The sequence below is a fragment of the Schistocerca piceifrons genome, chromosome 7, assembly GCF_021461385.2.
Source record: "Schistocerca piceifrons isolate TAMUIC-IGC-003096 chromosome 7, iqSchPice1.1, whole genome shotgun sequence".
Lineage (NCBI taxonomy): Eukaryota > Metazoa > Arthropoda > Insecta > Orthoptera > Acrididae > Schistocerca > Schistocerca piceifrons.
In genome coordinates this window covers 61,775,915-61,793,474 of record NC_060144.1, presented here as the reverse complement: position 1 = coordinate 61,793,474, position 17,560 = coordinate 61,775,915, and the positions used below count along the sequence as shown (strand labels likewise).

General features: G+C 44.6%; 1 protein-coding gene across 1 annotated transcript in view; it reads right to left on the bottom strand.

Annotated features, from left to right (window-relative positions):
* LOC124805066 (lipase 3-like) overlaps positions 1-17,560 on the bottom strand; it is a 178,838-nt gene that overhangs the window by 47,119 nt on the left and 114,159 nt on the right. The window contains exon 5 of the mRNA XM_047265490.1: positions 2,648-2,806. Within this exon, the coding sequence (XP_047121446.1) occupies positions 2,648-2,806 (159 nt within the window). The remainder of the gene's footprint in view (positions 1-2,647; positions 2,807-17,560) is intronic.

Genomic DNA, 17,560 nt, shown 5'->3' with positions numbered 1-17,560 from the left:
CTATATTTAGAATAAGGTGAAAATTTGATACTGCCCACAGAAGAGTGTCGTTTACTGATGGCATTGCATGAGCAGTTAACAGGAAATGAAATTGTTTCTACAGAAAACAAATAACAGATAATGAAGTCAAGACAGTGGAATGGTTGATATTTATCACAGTGTTTAGTACCACAATGTTTTTATATTCTCCTGGAATTGCATGAAGTAAGTTGTTTGCAGTATGCACAAAGGTCAGACTGTTCTGTATAACTTACAGTGCCAAACAGAAAAAAAGTGTGTATGAAACAGTGAGCATACAAGACAGCACATGCATTCAAGCAAGAAAATCAAATAATTATGAGATAAAGATATTATGTAAATGGTACTACAAAATAACCGTGTGATAAATATACGTTATTAACAAATAACAACAACCACAGGCTATTCTAAGATAAACTTGGTGATTGTAAGTGTCTTATATAAATTTTCTTGCTAAGAATTTTACATTATTATAGAAAGCTGTAAAAAGTGACCGATGATAAATGAGACTCATTCAACATGGACACTCTAAATGTTTTGCAAGCAATTCAAGTATCAAACTGAGATCTCAACAAGTACTTGGCACTCTGTCCATGTAATAATGATGCAAAATTTGCGTTGTTTTAGCGTTTGTCATGTGAAAGTACAGTATTTACAGCATGACAAACATTAGGCCATGTTACTGTACCTCTCCTTTGTGTAGCTATCAATTCCTGTTAAGAAAGAACGTTATCCTATGTAAGAGACCCATGCTTAGCTTAATAACTCGCTGCATTAAGAAAGCTACAGTCATTAAGCATGTAGCAAAATAATTACCCATTGGTGTATTGACAGATACCAGATTTCAATATCTAGAATCATTTAAAAAATGTTAAGGGCGTACACAATTATTGAACCCCCACTACAGGTGATTATGAACAGTAGGGAATAACTGTGGAATGATCCGTATGATGGTAAGTAAAAACATAAGCTTTACTAAGGATATGTCCATAAATCTATAGTTTCCATACTAGAAGCTACTTTATTCATAGTACACAGCAAACTGCAAGTATATTTTGATGAACAATATTTCCATTCCTGAGCCAGAAAATGGTACTATTTCTCATGATGGCAATGGTACTCTCCATTAGGAAGAGGTTAGTTGAGACTTCGTTTGGACTTACTATCTAGATCTGAAGCAGACTATCTGATATGTCCTGTGCTGATTGAAGTGCAATGAGAACACAGCCCAGATAAACAATATACAGCAGCTTTATTAATAAATGCATCAACCGTAAAGTCCTCTTTGGAGAAAAGTTAATCACTTACAATAGTTTGTGAAGGTCCGCAATCAGCACTGAAATGCAGAAGTCTGAAATTAGACTAAAGGCCTTAATGATGAAATAGTCAAGGTCTCATATTCACGTGGTTGCAGGACAAGATAGTGTTCAAGGTCCATTTGATGTATGAAGATAAGCTTGATGACTGATACCCAAATCCTGGTCGTTTGCAATGTAGAGGCCAAGTCCTGGTCATGGTGGTGTTCTGTTCATGTGGTGGCTCTCCCAGTCGGTAGTGGCTAGCAAATGGCATGGCATAGTATGTAACGAAAATTCCGAATGGGACATTGATTGGAGAACGGTGGGTGCAGTCAGCTCTTGACCCATAGCTCGGCGGAAGACTGGCTTGGAGTATTTTTTTTCTTTATTGTGATTTCATTCCCCTGCTCCGTATGGACAGGAGAGGGCTGGCAGTGGCACAATATGCCGCTCTTCAGCCAAGTGGGACAGTCAATAAAAAGATGAAGATGGTACATATAGAGGGTAGAATAGAGGGGCAGGAAGACAGTGTCATCAGCATATACGAGGTGAACAAGGAGGGGGGGGGGGGTGGAGGTTTGGGCATATCTTCAGTATACAGGAGATAGAGGAGAGGGGAAAGGACAGAGCATTGGGGCACGCCGGCGGTGGGATAAAACGTATGGGAGTTGGTATTGTCTGGATTGTAGTAGTGTTGCACTGCCCTAAATACCTAGGCTGCATAGAGGAGCCATTGCAGTCACTTGGCCCCGGGAAGCAAACAGGTCTGTTGGGTCAGTGACTTCTAGTAGCACTCGCACTGCTGCCTGGCGTGCGCCTGATTGAAGTTGTGTACTTTGCTCGTGTAAGCCCTTCATCCTTGGGCCGCACCCGCAATGTAGTTGCAGGTCGGCCAGGAGAACACTCGTACACCACTCTGTCCTAGAGAGATGCCGAAGTACTTGGCATGAGAGTATTAAGACGGCTGATGTACAGTGATTCACGCTTAACCTTCAAACAGGAATTCTGTCGAATATTTTCAGTTCACTTGTCTCTCCTTTATAAAATGTTTCCTGTGAAGAGTACCACTGGAGTTGTTGGACATGATAAAATTGTGTTTCTACTCGCACATCTACAGTACTGAAAAACTACACAAAAGTTGCTATATTACTATCAGAGTTGGCCAAGCTCTACCAGCTATTACCTAGAAACTGTAAGCCGCCTTTTTTATTGTTTGTTATACGAATCAATGGCTTACGTATACGGCATACGCACCTAATGCCACAAGATAGGGGCAGGTGGAAAACGACAGAGGACCTCCGTAATATATGACACGGTATGCACGAACTTACCATGTTGAATTGTTTTTCGTCGAATCCGACCAGAGTGAACATGGCATTTTCACACACATGTTCTTCGATGGTCGTCAGCTCACAGGCGACCTTTGCGAGGAATCGAAGGGCCTTGCTTTGCGGTAGAAACTCGTCATGCCCGAAGAGATGCATAAAGAACTGAAACAATCATACAAAAACGATAAGTATCCAAAGCAACTGTAACGGAGCTGTTTTAAAGTTTCATGCATTTGAAAAAGAACCAAAACGATTTTGAGGTTATGGAAAAATACACTGTAAACAACAGCAACAAAACTTTTCAGTTAGTATTTAAAATCATAATAATACTAGTGATTATTTATTCGAATGTGATCAATAACTCAACTCAGCAAAGAACTTTAACAATTAATACCTGTTGTGTTGGCAATTGTGGAACTTCCCCTCCTCCCTCCATCCCCCCCCCCCCCCCACCGGCCCTCCACACCGCTCCTTTCCCAGGACAAATTTCTGTGTACACTCACACCCATCACCAAAAAGGAACACAGTCAGTTCTTTTTACATAAAGCCACTTATTGAACGTTAAAGAAGGCAAACTGAGAACATGTTTTTAATTCGCAGACCAAGAGAAACAAAATTTATTAAACTGTCTTAATTTGTTGTGGCCCATTCAAAACAAAATAGACTGTAAGGCAGATTATCCAAGCCCTTTTATAAAAATACGACCCTGATGGGCCATAAACTTAGTCAAAAACAGGCACAGCTGGTGCGATATGTGTTTACAGAAAAATTCATTGTTTAAATTTTGTAGGGAGGGTGTAGCTTACACGACTGTAGTGATTTACTTTTTACTGAGTGATTTACTTCTTTGACAGACCAGACCTGTGACTTTTATCTGTCACCTGTTACTTCTTTCACCTCTGGAAATGTTTGATAATGTGAAAAATGCGAAGTTACATCGCCGTTCAGAGTCCACGCTGAACTGCGTGTTTCCCGATAGCTCACTAACTAGTCAATTTAAAGGTCGGAGGAAGGCAACGGAAAACCACATTTAATTGGGCGATGCCTAGTAAAGTAATGTTCTGTTCAAAGGATGTGTTTTCAATTGGTGAGGACATATACGCTGCGACATCATGAATCTGTGGACCTGAAACATTAGCATCTGTACCTGCTGCTACACATGTACTACGTCAGCCACAGTACGTTGAGCGGCAGAAAGTAAATACACTCCTGGAAATGGAAAAAAGAACACATTGACACCGGTGTGTCAGACCCACCATACTTGCTCCGGACACTGCGAGAGGGCTGTACAAGCAATGATCACACGCACGGCACAGCGGACACACTAGGAACCGCGGTGTTGGCCGTCGAATGGCGCTAGCTGCGCAGCATTTGTGCACCGCCGCCGTCAGTGTCAGCCAGTTTGCCGTGGCATACGGAGCTCCATCGCAGTCTTTAACACTGGTAGCATGCCGCGACAGCGTGGACGTGAACCGTATGTGCAGTTGACGGACTTTGAGCGAGGGCGTATAGTGGGCATGCGGGAGGCCGGGTGGACGTACCGCCGAATTGCTCAACACGTGGGGCGTGAGGTCTCCACAGTACATCGATGTTGTCGCCAGTGGTCGGCGGAAGGTGCACGTGCCCGTCGACCTGGGACCGGACCGCAGCGACGCACGGATGCACGCCAAGACCGTAGGATCCTACGCAGTGCCGTAGGGGACCGCACCGCCACTTCCCAGCAAATTAGGGACACTGTTGCTCCTGGGGTATCGGCGAGGACCATTCGCAACCGTCTCCATGAAGCTGGGCTACGGTCCCGCACACCGTTAGGCCGTCTTCCGCTCACGCCCCAACATCGTGCAGCCCGCCTCCAGTGGTGTCGCGACAGGCGTGAATGGAGGGACGAATGGAGACGTGTCGTCTTCAGCGATGAGAGTCGCTTCTGCCTTGGTGCCAATGATGGTCGTATGCGTGTTTGGCGCCGTGCAGGTGAGCGCCACAATCAGGACTGCATACGACCGAGGCACACAGGGCCAACACCCGGCATCATGGTGTGGGGAGCGATCTCCTACACTGGCCGTACACCACTGGTGATCGTCGAGGGGACACTGAATAGTGCACGGTACATCCAAACCGTCATCGAACCCATCGTTCTACCATTCCTAGACCGGCAAGGGAACTTGCTGTTCCAACAGGACAATGCACGTCCGCATGTATCCCGTGCCACCCAACGTGCTCTAGAAGGTGTAAGTCAACTACCCTGGCCAGCAAGATCTCCGGATCTGTCCCCCATTGAGCATGTTTGGGACTGGATGAAGCGTCGTCTCACGCGGTCTGCACGTCCAGCACGAACGCTGGTCCAACTGAGGCGCCAGGTGGAAATGGCATGGCAAGCCGTTCCACAGGACTACATCCAGCATCTCTACGATCGTCTCCATGGGAGAATAGCAGCCTGCATTGCTGCGAAAGGTGGATATACACTGTACTAGTGCCGACATTGTGCATGCTGTGTTGCCTGTGTCTATGTGCCTGTGGTTCTGTCAGTGTGATCATGTGATGTATCTGACCCCAGGAATGTGTCAATAAAGTTTCCCCTTCCTGGGACAATGAATTCACGGTGTTCTTATTTCAATTTCCAGGAGTGTAGTTGCGTTACCAGATCAAGTTAAGGGAACATAGGACACGAAATTGCAAAATATTGACATGATGTAGAATACAATGATAAGATAAGTGATCAAACATTGAGAGCTATAGTTTGACTGCACATTATATTATTACTTTAGAACGTAAGTAACTTACGTAGTATACATACTGATATTAATAAAGTGTTTGAAATTTTTACTTATATTCCTCTGAGAAACTCACTTTATTCAATATCTCTGCTTACTTTCCGATTTAGTAACGCATGTCACGGATTGCACGACCCCTCCCGCTGGAAGTTCGAGTCCTGCCTCGGGTATGGGTGTGTGTGTTGTTCTTACCATAAGTTAGTTTAAGCAGTATGTAAGTCTAGGGACCAATGATCTCAGTAGTTTGGTCCCTTAGGAATTCACAAATATTTATTCACAAATATCCAGGCAAGTTACATTCTTATAATTGTATTTAAGTTTTCAGTTTCTTTCACATGTCCACTGGCCCAAAATTATTTGAGAATCACATTCAACAGATCAACGGGTAAAGTTCCCTACTATTTTCATGAGGTCTGAATGACAAACTGTGCACTTTCTGGCACTGAAACATCTAACCTCGTTAGCGACACAAGCTAAATTTTGAGAGGAAGGTGTGTTTTGTTCCAAATGCAGATTACATAAGTGTGTACTTTCATTGTTAGTAAAAACCGGAATGCAGCTCAGAATATCATTTTTTCAAGCTTCAGAATTTAAATTAATCCTTCAGAACAACCAAAATTTAAAAACAATAAACTGCAGGACTGTAAATGTCGCAAATTGACATAGCGCCTTGAATAAATTTAAGCGATGTGGTTTTATGCGATCCTCAGTAAGGTTATAATCGCGCAACGAGCACAAACATCAAAGGCAGTGCAGCAAGACGAGGCGGCGGTTCCCCACTCAGCGAGATAAATTAGCTGACGGAACGTATACTGATAGCAATCGGAGAAACGTCTTGCTAACATACACAGTCTGGAGGCACAACGCTGTATTAAATCAGAATGGTAACTGGGAAAGTAAGTGCTAGTTAAAGATTGCTATTGCAGCTCGTATAACTCAGTCTCACGTGTCTTAGGCAGTCTTTAGAATTTAAGAGGAGCGGTCAATAAGTAATGCAACACATTTATTTCTGAAAGCAGGATGGTTTTATTCAGGATTCCAATACTTCATACTATTGACTACTCTTTTCGCTACAAAATCATATTTTGCAGCGAAATATCGGTTCAGTGCAACGGCCTTGCGGCACCTTACTGAGAGGCTCTGTATGCCCGCGTGGTAAGCTCTACTGCTTGACGTCGGAGCCAATGCTTTGCTGCATCAATAAACGGCTTATCATACACGTACTGCTTCCCGCGGAGTACATCCTTCATTGACGAAACAAAGTTGGATGGTGCGAGATCCGAGCTGTTGGGCGGACGAGGAAGAACAGTCCAATGAAGTTTTGTGAACTCCTCTCTGGTGCGCAGTCCTGTATGGGGCCTTTCATTGTCATGGAGAAGGTGAGATTCGTTTGCGTTTTTGTGAAAACGAACACACTGAAGTCGTTTCTTCAGATTCCTGAGCGTAGCACTGCAGGAATCTCAGCTGTGTGCTCCCGGCCGGCACGGATGACAATGGACAGGTTTGCGAGACTTTGACAGCGCCTCGCCCAACGACTCACCGTGCTTTTGTTCACTGCTAGGTCTCCGTAGGCATTCTGCAAGGCCCTGCGGGTGTGTGCAGTGCTCTGGTTTCCCGCCAAAAGAAACCAATGACAGCTCTGTGCTTGCAACGCACTTCCCTTATGGACGCCATTTTGGAGGCTTCGTATAGCACTGCCACCTATCGGAACATCGTGAAACCATACAGGCTGAAGGGAGAATATTCCGTGACAACAAATTTCGCATTTTTCAAGCAAAACTGGCCGACAATAAAGGTGTTGGGTTACTCATTGAACGCCCCTTGTAGGTCAATCAAGATTTTTTTTAAATTTTTGCTAGACGCCAAATATAAGGTTCAAATCAAGGGCATGTCCAGGATTTTCCGGACGTTGTGCGCCAGTATATTTTCCTTCCTCCCATTACACAACTCTCTTCTTAATAATTCCTATAGGCACCGGCTAAAAATGGCTCTGAGCCGTGGAAAAAATTGCTGTATTGCAGAGCGCGCCGCAGCGCGTTGTGTAAAGCAGTCGCCCTCCGTTTCTGGCGGTGGCGCCGCTGTGGTAATCGCAGCTTTGGTGTCTCCCTCTGGTGGAAAAGGGGAAAGGCTGCCTGTTCACGTGCGTTTGAGGGGCGCTATAAGCTCACCAGTCGGTCAGTTGGTCAGTCACTCGTCACCAGTTGCTGGTCTGTCTCTCGTTCGCATTTGTGCGGCAGTTAAGTATCTGTCTGTCGTTCGGAGTGCTAGTATGTCGGTCGTTTGGATCAAACTTTAAAGCCGGCAAAATGAGAGTCTTGCCACTCCGCCAGTAACAGAACTCAGCTAGTGGTCGCCCGGTCGGGGCTGAGTTCCTGCATCTGAGTCTGCGCGTTAGGCCGCCAGTCTGCTCGAGTTGCTCAGGCAACGGTCATTGGCGGTTGGATCGATCGGTTGGTCGGTCGCGCACTGAGGCACAAGATTACTGGTCCGCCCTGAGCGTCAGCGCATGTGAGGTCGCCACGTGAGTCCAGTGGGCCGCGGCGTATTGTGAGGGGTAGTGGCTTCGCGGCCGACACGAGAGCAACAGGAGTCAACCCATGACATTCCTCTGGCCGGTGCGAGCTGCGAAGCCGTGAGACGGGAGATCGACGCGCCTTCCTGCGTCCGTTGAAGCGGCTGGCAGCGGACGATTCGGGAGAGCGTTTTGGGGGTGCTGCGCCAGGTCTTGTCCAGATATCGCAGTTTATTAGAACTTAAGTGATTGGAGATATGTTGTTTCATTTACTTGTTAAATTCTACTTGTTTTCTTGGTGAGGTCACCAGCCGCTTTGTTTTGGGGTCGTCCCACAATTCTTCTCCGTTCGCCACCCGCGGGAAGGTGGTTATTTATGAATTGGGTGGTCTGTTTTCCCTTGTGGAGTAGGGGTGCGTTAGAGCAACCTGCGGTTCGGGTTGTTCGGTAATCTCCCTGTCAATCTGCCATACGTTAATAGCTGCCTCTGTCATGTTTGTAGGATTCGGTGTGTTGATGAATTTATTGCTTGAAGTGTAACGGCCGAATGCCTGAAATACGTTTTTATCTTGCCTATCATCTTGAGAGGCGGTATATGTGTAATGTAGAGCATGTTTGGGCGAACCTTGTATATTTTATGTAAGACTGCATTTCATGGGTTTTTATTTAAATGCCCATTTTAGTATATAAAGTTGCCACCCTTCCACCGTAAGACTTTTCTTAAGTTAAAATCAAGTTGCACCTTCAGTGGCAAGTTAATCTTTTAATTTTAGTTCAAATGGTTCAAATGGCTCTGAGCACTATGGGACGTCATTCTAAGGTCATCAGTCCCCTAGAACTTAGAACTACTTAAACCTAACTAACCTAAGGACATCACACACATCCATGCCCGAGGCAGGATTCGAACCTGCGACCGTAGCGGTCGCGCGGTTCCAGACTGTAGCGCCTAGAACCACTCGGCCACCCCGGCCGGCTTAATTTTAGTGTTTTGTACCATTTCTATCCCTCCTACGGGGTGCGTAGTTTGTTTGCTTGTGTGAATTGTTGAAACTTTTACTTTAAGGTAATCTGATGTGCTGCAGATTTGCACCTGTGTAGTCTTTCAGAGGTTGTTGTGAGCGGTCGTGACTACGGCCGTGTCGAAAGGGAGCGGCAAGGTTCTCAGCCCGAAAGCTCATACACTCAATTTATTTCTTTCTGCCTCTGAATAAATTGTAACTTGATATTTAAAGGGTGCTTTCTGCTTATAATTTTAAATCTGTTTCTTAAAAAAAAGCTTTTAGGAATAAAATTCCCATTTGTTAAAAGCAATTTTATTTTGATTTTCTCAGTTACTCACTGGTAACTACTTTCACGCTCACATAGTGTGATTAAATGTGTTAATGTTCTTGATGAATCGATAGTAAATATAGTAAATTCTTAAGAAAAGGTTTTGAAAGTAAATTCACGGTTCAATAAGGTTCAAATGAAGGGCATGTACAGGATTTTCCGGACGTTGTGCGTCAGTATAATTCCGTTCCTCCCCTTACACACGTCTCTTCTTAATAATTCCTATAGGCACCGGCTAAAAATGGCTCCTCCACGTGTTTTAACTCCATCGATAGGCTAAAATTGTCACATACAGTCCTCGTCCTGCACTGCAGTATAGTAAGAACCGAATTTAGTATCTGACGACGATCCCAGATTTCCCGCCCGGCCGGAGTATTGATCTCGACGCGCTCCACGGGTACACGGCCGTCTGCCCAGGCAGCACGCCCTCTGGCGGCGACGTGAAGGGCACAAACACTGTGCGCGGTGGGCGGGAACGCTGGCGCGATCCCGCCAATAAATTTCGCGGCCGACAATGCTGTATACTTTCAGTATTAATAAAAAACGAGGATAATGGAATGTAGTCGAATTAAATCGGGTGATGCTGAGGGAATTAGATTAGGAAATGAGACACTTAAAGTAGTAAAGGAGTTTTGCTATTTAGGGAGTAAAATAACTGATGATGGTCGAAGTAGAGAGGATATAAAATGTAGACTGGCAATGGCAAGGAAATCGTTTCTGAAGAAGAGAAATTTGTTAACATCGAGTATAGATTTAAGTGTCAGGAAGTCGTTTCTGAAAGTATTTGTATGGAGTGTAGTCATGTATGGAAGTGAAACATTGACTATAACTAGTTTGGACAAGAAGAGAATAGAAGCTTTCGAAATGTGGTGCTACAGAAGAATGCTAAAGATAAGGTGGGTAGATCACGTAACTAATGAGGAGGTATTGAATAGGATTGGGGAGAAGTTTGTGGCACAACTTGACTAGAAGAAGAGATCGGTTGGTAGGACACGTTTTGAGGCATCAAGGGATCACAAATTTAGCATTGGAGGGCAGCGTGGAGGGTAAAAATCGTAGAGGGAGACCAAGAGATGAATACACTAAGCAGATTCAGAAGGATGTAGGTTGCAGTAGGTACTGGGAGATGAAGAAGCTTGCACAGGATAGAGTAGCATGGAGAGCTGCATCAAACCAGTCTCAGGACTGAAGACCACAACAACAACAACAACAACAACAACATTAATAAAAATGGAAATTGTTACACCAGGAATCAGTAGTCATTTTTATCAAAGCTTGTGGAGATGTTCAACACATGAAACATGTTAAACGATTAAGCTTTCATTCCATTCGAAGGTGATGTTCCATCATCAACAACTCGAGATATGACTAGTGAGGTCAGATACAGTTTGCAGAAAATCGAGAGTAAAGAATTGTCATACGAAGTAGTCTTTTACGGCCGGTATTTACGATACTGCCGATGTCTGATTTATGGGTATGAGGCCTTTGTCCAAGCCATGACGTCACGAACAGCCCATTGCGTGGATACATTTGCCCCTGCCCATGTAGTTTTATGCAGCTGGCGATTCTATAACTGCCCTTCAAAAACCATGCACGAGATTTTTTTTATTATCTCGGTAGCTGCACGAAAACCGTTAATCCTATAGAAAATATGAGCAGATTTTTTTTAAAGACATTTAATGTAGTTAAATTTGGTATTTGGATACGATTTCACTAGAGGCAGTAGTTCTCGAGTTATTAAAGAAAAACGTAAGAAAGTAACCTCCAAACGTAGCTCCACTCCCACACTCAGTCCCTACCGGTAAGGATTTCTAGTATCTATTTCTGGATGTTGTGATCAAACGTGGCATTGCATTCGCCAAAGAATTCCCGTACAGAACATGAGTGGTGGCTAGTTACGTTTCTAACGGTATAATTCTGCGGAAGCAATGTAAATAGTTTTTATTTCTCTTTTATTCTACTTAATGATGTTTGATTGTTAGTACCATGGAGAATGATGAATCATCTAAAACTTGCACCGCAGATATTGCGGAAATGGAAAGTACTAATTATGTGCGGTTTTCACAGAATGGATTGGCAGTTAGGATTGGTATTGTTAGACAATAAATAGATTCTAATAATACTTAGAAAGTGCTAAAAGTAGGGTAAATTATAATGTCAGTGTTGTTTGTTGCAAGATTCTATGGGCTCTGAGCACTATGGGACTTAACTTCTGAGGTCATCAGTTCCCTAGAACTTAGCCGGCTGGAGTGGCCGTGCGGTTCTAGGCGCTACAGTCTGGAGCCGAGCGACCGCTCCGGTCGCAGGTTCGAATCCTGCCACGGGCATGGATGTGTGTGATGTCCTTAGGTTAGTTAGGTTTAATAAGTTCTAAGTTCTAGGCGACTGATGACCTCAGAAGTTAAGTCGCATAGTGCTCAGAACCATTTGAACCCTAGAACTTAGAACTACTTAAACCTAACTAACCTAAGGACATCACACACATACATGCCCGAGGCAGGATTCGAACCTGCGACCGTAGCGATCGCGCGGTTCCAGGCTGTAGCGCCTAGAACCGCTCGGCCACTCCGGCTGGCTGCAAGATTCTAGTGCGAGTCGTTTACGAGGTACCGTATTTTGAAAAGTTCTCACACTGACACTTGTACAAAACGTGTGGTAGCACAAAAAAAGTGTATACACTACTTACGTGGATATCTGACCAGTATGGAGGCAATTGAGCATTGTAAGTTGTGTCCAAAACGACCACCGACAGCGGCAATACTCGCTTCCAGTCTGGCATGGAACTATTGCTAGCATTTCAGCATAGATGTCCGAGCAGGCTGCAATAACACGTCTTTGCATATCATCGGATGCAGTTGGCATGTCCTTGTAGGCAATGTCTTTCAACTTTCCCAACAGAAAAAATTCTACAAGCGTTAAATTCGGGGAACGGTCGGCCAAGGAACAGGTCCCTTGCGTGCAATCCAACGATTTGGAAACAATTCGTCAAGACATGCTGTAGTAGTACTTCGTGTACTATGGACTGGACAGCCGTCATGTTGGTACCACAGGTTCCTCCTAGTCTGCAGAGGAACGTCCTCCAGCATCCGTGGAAGATGGTCCCTTAGGAGGGTGCGATACGTGTGCACGTTCAGAATCCGTCTATGAAACACTGGCCTATGAGCTTCACCTGACAAAGCCAACAGTGATAGTCAACAAAGAGGGAGATGTGATAGGGGAGGAACCTCTGTAGGTGGAGAATGCATAGGGATTTACCTGACTCATGTCACTTCCTCGTGCGATTGCGTGGGAGCTAACGTGCGGATCATCTGCAAGAGCAGCAAGAACTTTAATTTCCCCCTCTTCTGTCACCACTTGTTTCCTTCTGTTACGTTGTCTTGGTGTTACACTGTCACTTTCACGTAACTGGTTGAAGAAGTTGATAAATAATTACCGAGATGGTTGTCGTCTATTGGGACATCTTGTCGCATATACAGTACGAGAACCAGCTGCATTCTTCCTACACTCTCCATACACCATCAGCATGTCGGCTTTTTCTGCATTGGCAAATCATATTGTCGACTCACGACGTACTAGTTGGACTGTCCCACACTGTGTGACTGGCAAGTCGCAATGCTCTCAACTAACACGCGAGCACGCTTTAAGGAAACATAACAGCTTCTTACATAGCAACTACAGGGGCTGAATAGCTCAAATAGGTGTCGGTGTGGAAACTTTTCAAATTACGATATGTCGTAAACGTCTCTCACTAGAATAATGCAACAAACACCACTGAGGCATTGATCCATTTAAAAAAGTATACGCTCGCACAAAAATACACTCTCTAAGTATTATTGCAATCCGCTTATTGGCTAACAATATGAGCCCTTAACTACCAAAACCACACGTCGATAGCACTTTTCATTTCCACAGTATCTGAGGCGCAAGTCTTAGGTGATTCACCCTGCATGTGGACTGAACATGGGGTATTGCACATTTAACAAACATCAAACAGAAATGTTCACGGGAAGACATGACTTATGTATGTCACTGTTGTTTAGATTTTGCGCTGACATTAACTTTAATATTACACCTATTTATTCTGATTTCAAACATTTATTTGTTAGCGAAAGGAATGGTGTTGAATCGTTGCTGCCAAACATACACTTCGAAATTTGTTTATTAATATGCAGACACAATGTTGGGCTACTTTCTATGACTGTATATGCAAACATTTGTGATAAAAAAAAGTTCAAATATGTGTGAATTCCTAAGGGACCAAATTGCTGAGGTCATCAGTCCCTAGACTTACACACTTCTTGAATTACCTCATCCTAAGAACAACACATACACCCATGCCCGAAGGAGGAGTCGAACCTCCAGCGGGAGGGACCGCACAATCCGTGATATGGGGTTTCAAACCGCGCGGCCACTCCACGCAGCATTTATGGGACAAATGCTTAAAAGGTTCTGTAGTGTAGGAGTGTGTTAGAAATCAGTCTGTTGAATGTATAGACATTTCGAGCAATTTTCATCTGCAAATTAAATTGGCTCATTATCTTCGGATTATGTATTGTGTTTATTTTATAGCAGTTTCCTATGGTATGAGAAATGAGTAGATGTGATTAATATTTTATATGTGTTCTTTCTGGCATATACGAAGGTCACTCCAAAAGAAATGCACACTATTTTTGTAAAAATACAGTTTTCATTCTGCATCTGTGAAAGTTTTACAGTGTGTAGATACATCCTTCCCGCTTGTTTTCAAACTTAGTTCAACCTGTTCCCATGAGTGGCGCCGTCACGTCATGTCTTCAAGATGGGTGCTAAACTTGACGTTCGTGAGAAGCAACGTGCTGGCATAGAATTCCTGTGCTGTGAAAACGAGACAGTGGGAAACATCCACAAGAGGTTGAAAAAGGTGTACGGAGATGCTGCTGTCGATCGCAGTACAGTTAGTCCGTGGGCAAGCAGGTTACGTGATGAAAGCGGACACGGCAATATTGAGAATTTTCCTCGCAGTGGCGGACCTCGTACTGCACACACTCCAGACAATGTGCAGAGAGTTAACGAATTAGTGACTGCTGACAGACGCATCACAGTGAACGAATTGTCACGCTACGTTGGGATAGAGGAAGGAAGTGTTTGCAGAACACTGAAAGCGTTGGCGTTAAAAAAGGTTTGTGCCAGGTGGGTTCCCAGGATGTTGACAGTGGCTCACAAAGAAACAAGAAAAACGGTATGCAGCGAACTTTTGGAACAGTACGCGAATGGTGGAGATGAATTTCTTGGAAGAATTGTGACAGGTGATGAAACATGGCTCCATCTTTTTTCACCAGAGGCGAAGAGGCAAACAGTGGAGTGGCATCATGCAAATTCACCCAAGAAAAAAAAATTCATAACCACACCTTCTGCTGGAAAAGTTATGGCTACGTGTTTTTCGATTCCGAAGGACTCTTGCTTGTGGACATCATGCCAAGTGGAACCACCATAAAATCTGATGCATATGTGACGACACTGAAGAAACTTCCAGCTCGACTGAGTCGTGTTCGACCACATCGGCAAAAGAAGGATGTTTTGCTGTTGCACGACAATGCACGGCCACATGTCAGTCAAAAAACCATGGAAGCGATCACGAAACTCGGATGGAGAACACATCTCTTTCGGAAACTGAAAGATTCTCTTCGTGGAACAAGGTTTGAAGATGATGACTCCCTTGCGCACGCTGCCAAACAGTGCCTCCAATAGGTTGGTCCAGAATTTTACCATGTGGGTATACAGGCGCTGGTTCCAAATGGGGTAACGCAGTTGAGATGGATGGAAATTATGCGGATAAATGAAAATATTGTTCCTAAAGGTTGTATCTACACACTGTAAAACTTTCAAACTTGTAGAATAAAAGATGGATTTAAAAAAAATAGTGTGCATTTCTTTTGGTGTGACCCTCGTATAATTAAGGCGAGGCTGGCCAGTGATGCCTTGAGTATAGACGCACACCACTCTCGAGCTCTTACGGGAATTGACGAAATGCCGCGAGCAATGAGGATAATGAGCAGGGAGACTGCGTTAATAGTGTGTGGATAAGTTGAGACTTTGCGCAATAAAATTAAAGGACCACTTATTCGAAACTCCGTAATTGTCACCCATTCCGACGCATAAGTTTGAAACTTGGCTCAAAGGCGCCTACAACTTTCTTCTGTAATAGTGCAGGAGGTCGGCACCCTGCGACGTCACCCTAGGGCTCGGCTGCGCATGAAGCAGCAAAATGTCGACACATCCAAATTAAAAAGGGCCACAATTCGGAAGTTCATGTGAGATGTAGAGTTGATTAATGATATCACATTGGCACCTAATTTTATCACAACTCGGCCCAACTCCACCGTGGTCAGGCGCCGTGTTACCCACATTTCACCCCTTCTTCTGAGGCAATGCGATGGAGGTCAGAACCGCGACATCCAGCGTTGAGGTGACGCGGTGTTCATGCGGGTGGCCGCGGAAAACAGTTCATACGCACCGCTGCTCGGAAGCGACTCGAAAAGCCTCAGGGATGGCACAAAAAGTGTCATTGAGACTACCGCTTCCCTTGGAGTGTTGATTCTCACACATTTCGTGGTCAAAAATGCCATTTCGCAAAACGGGGAGTAGCAGGACAACGTTCCCCACAGCTGCCACCCCCTGGGCGTTTCAGCCCTATGCTAAGGACCTGGTGGCGCTGAGAACCCACCGAACGTGGTCTGACCTCTTTTGAGTGTAGTGCGCCCACGATTTTTTTCTCCGATATACAGGGTGGAGCCACTAGAGGGTGTTCAAAACCATTTGACAAAATTTGAACGTGATCAGTAGTAGCAATGGGCGTTTATGCTTTTCAGCGCTCCTGTGTAGCATCCTCCTGTAGCGTGATCATGGCGGCTGCTGCAGTAAGATGTGCCTGACAAACGAAACTCTCCATTGCAACCCCGTCGAGTCTAGTGGTCAGATGGCCCTGTGGATGGCTTGTCAAAACTGAACACAGATCAAGCATGAAGACAGGAAGAAGCTCTACTCAATAGGGAAAAAAATGAAATAGAAACAGTGAACGGCCCAAGCTTAACAAGTGCAGTATTGAGCGAGTGTCCCCAGCCGCGGCGTCATGGCAAAGTGGTCACGGTGTTGGACTGTGAAGCGGACGAGTCGTGTTCTAAACTCTCTCGCGCCATTTATTTATTTTTCACAACATTATGAACTGTCCGCCCGGTCATTGATGTGTTTGTTCTCCTTCTGTAGTCTTGACAGTTGTCATATTATATGCTGCTTACAGAATATAAGTGATTACCGTCGTAAGTAAAAGTGATAAATAGTGAGAGCAGGCGAGATACCACATAGACGTCTCACAGAAATGAAAACATCAATCACATGGATGTGAACTATGTTACAAAGAAGGAATTCAAGAGTCAAAACTTCCAAAACGGAACGCACCATCAGAAACGTTAGAAACACATGTTTTGACAGATCACAGAGAAACTGTGCTATTGTGAAACTGTTGCGTTCATTTGTTACAGCTTATGTGAGAAACTGATTCGTTTTCATCATTTCCTTGGGACTGATCACATTCACATCTGGGCAATGAGGCATATGTCACTCACTTACCAGGCATACAAATTAGGTGGTCAGTAAGATTCCTTTTGTATGACACAAGCACTGTCACTAATGCCGTATATGACGCGCCAGACGTGTTTTCCGGTGGAGGGTTCGGTTGACTTGTCGCCTTGTCATCAAACATTTTGCGGTTGCCATTCGAAAGCCACTTCCATTTGGCTGCTAAAAGAGCAGTCGTGCAGAATCAGTGTCATTATAGGTCCCTTCTTTACACCTCGCTGTTGCAAATGGACGTTACGCCACAACATAGACATAAATTTGAATGCAACGAACAGCGGGGGAAAAAGGCTTATTGATACGAGGGTGGTTTGAACACGGTTCGCCTGCTTGGTCGTTCAACAGCGTGACCTCTTAATCACGACGCCGTTGCTCATTGAGGACGCTGTGTATTGCACTTCTTGTCCTTGGACCGTTCAGTGTTTCTATTCTGCTTTCTTTTTTTCACAGTTCAGTACGCTTTCTTCCTGTTTTCATGCCTGATCTGTGTTCGGGTTTTGACTGGCTGTCAATATGGTGTGATGGGAAGTTTCCCTAGTGGGTAAAACGGCAAAGCGTCCGTCTAAAACTCCTCCAGTTCGGCCACGCGCCTTTGTTGAGCACATTACAAATGTACCTGTAAGAAACTACGACAGAAATTCAGGGTATTGGCTGCTCTAGCACCTGAGCATTAGGCAACCCCTTCGACACTCA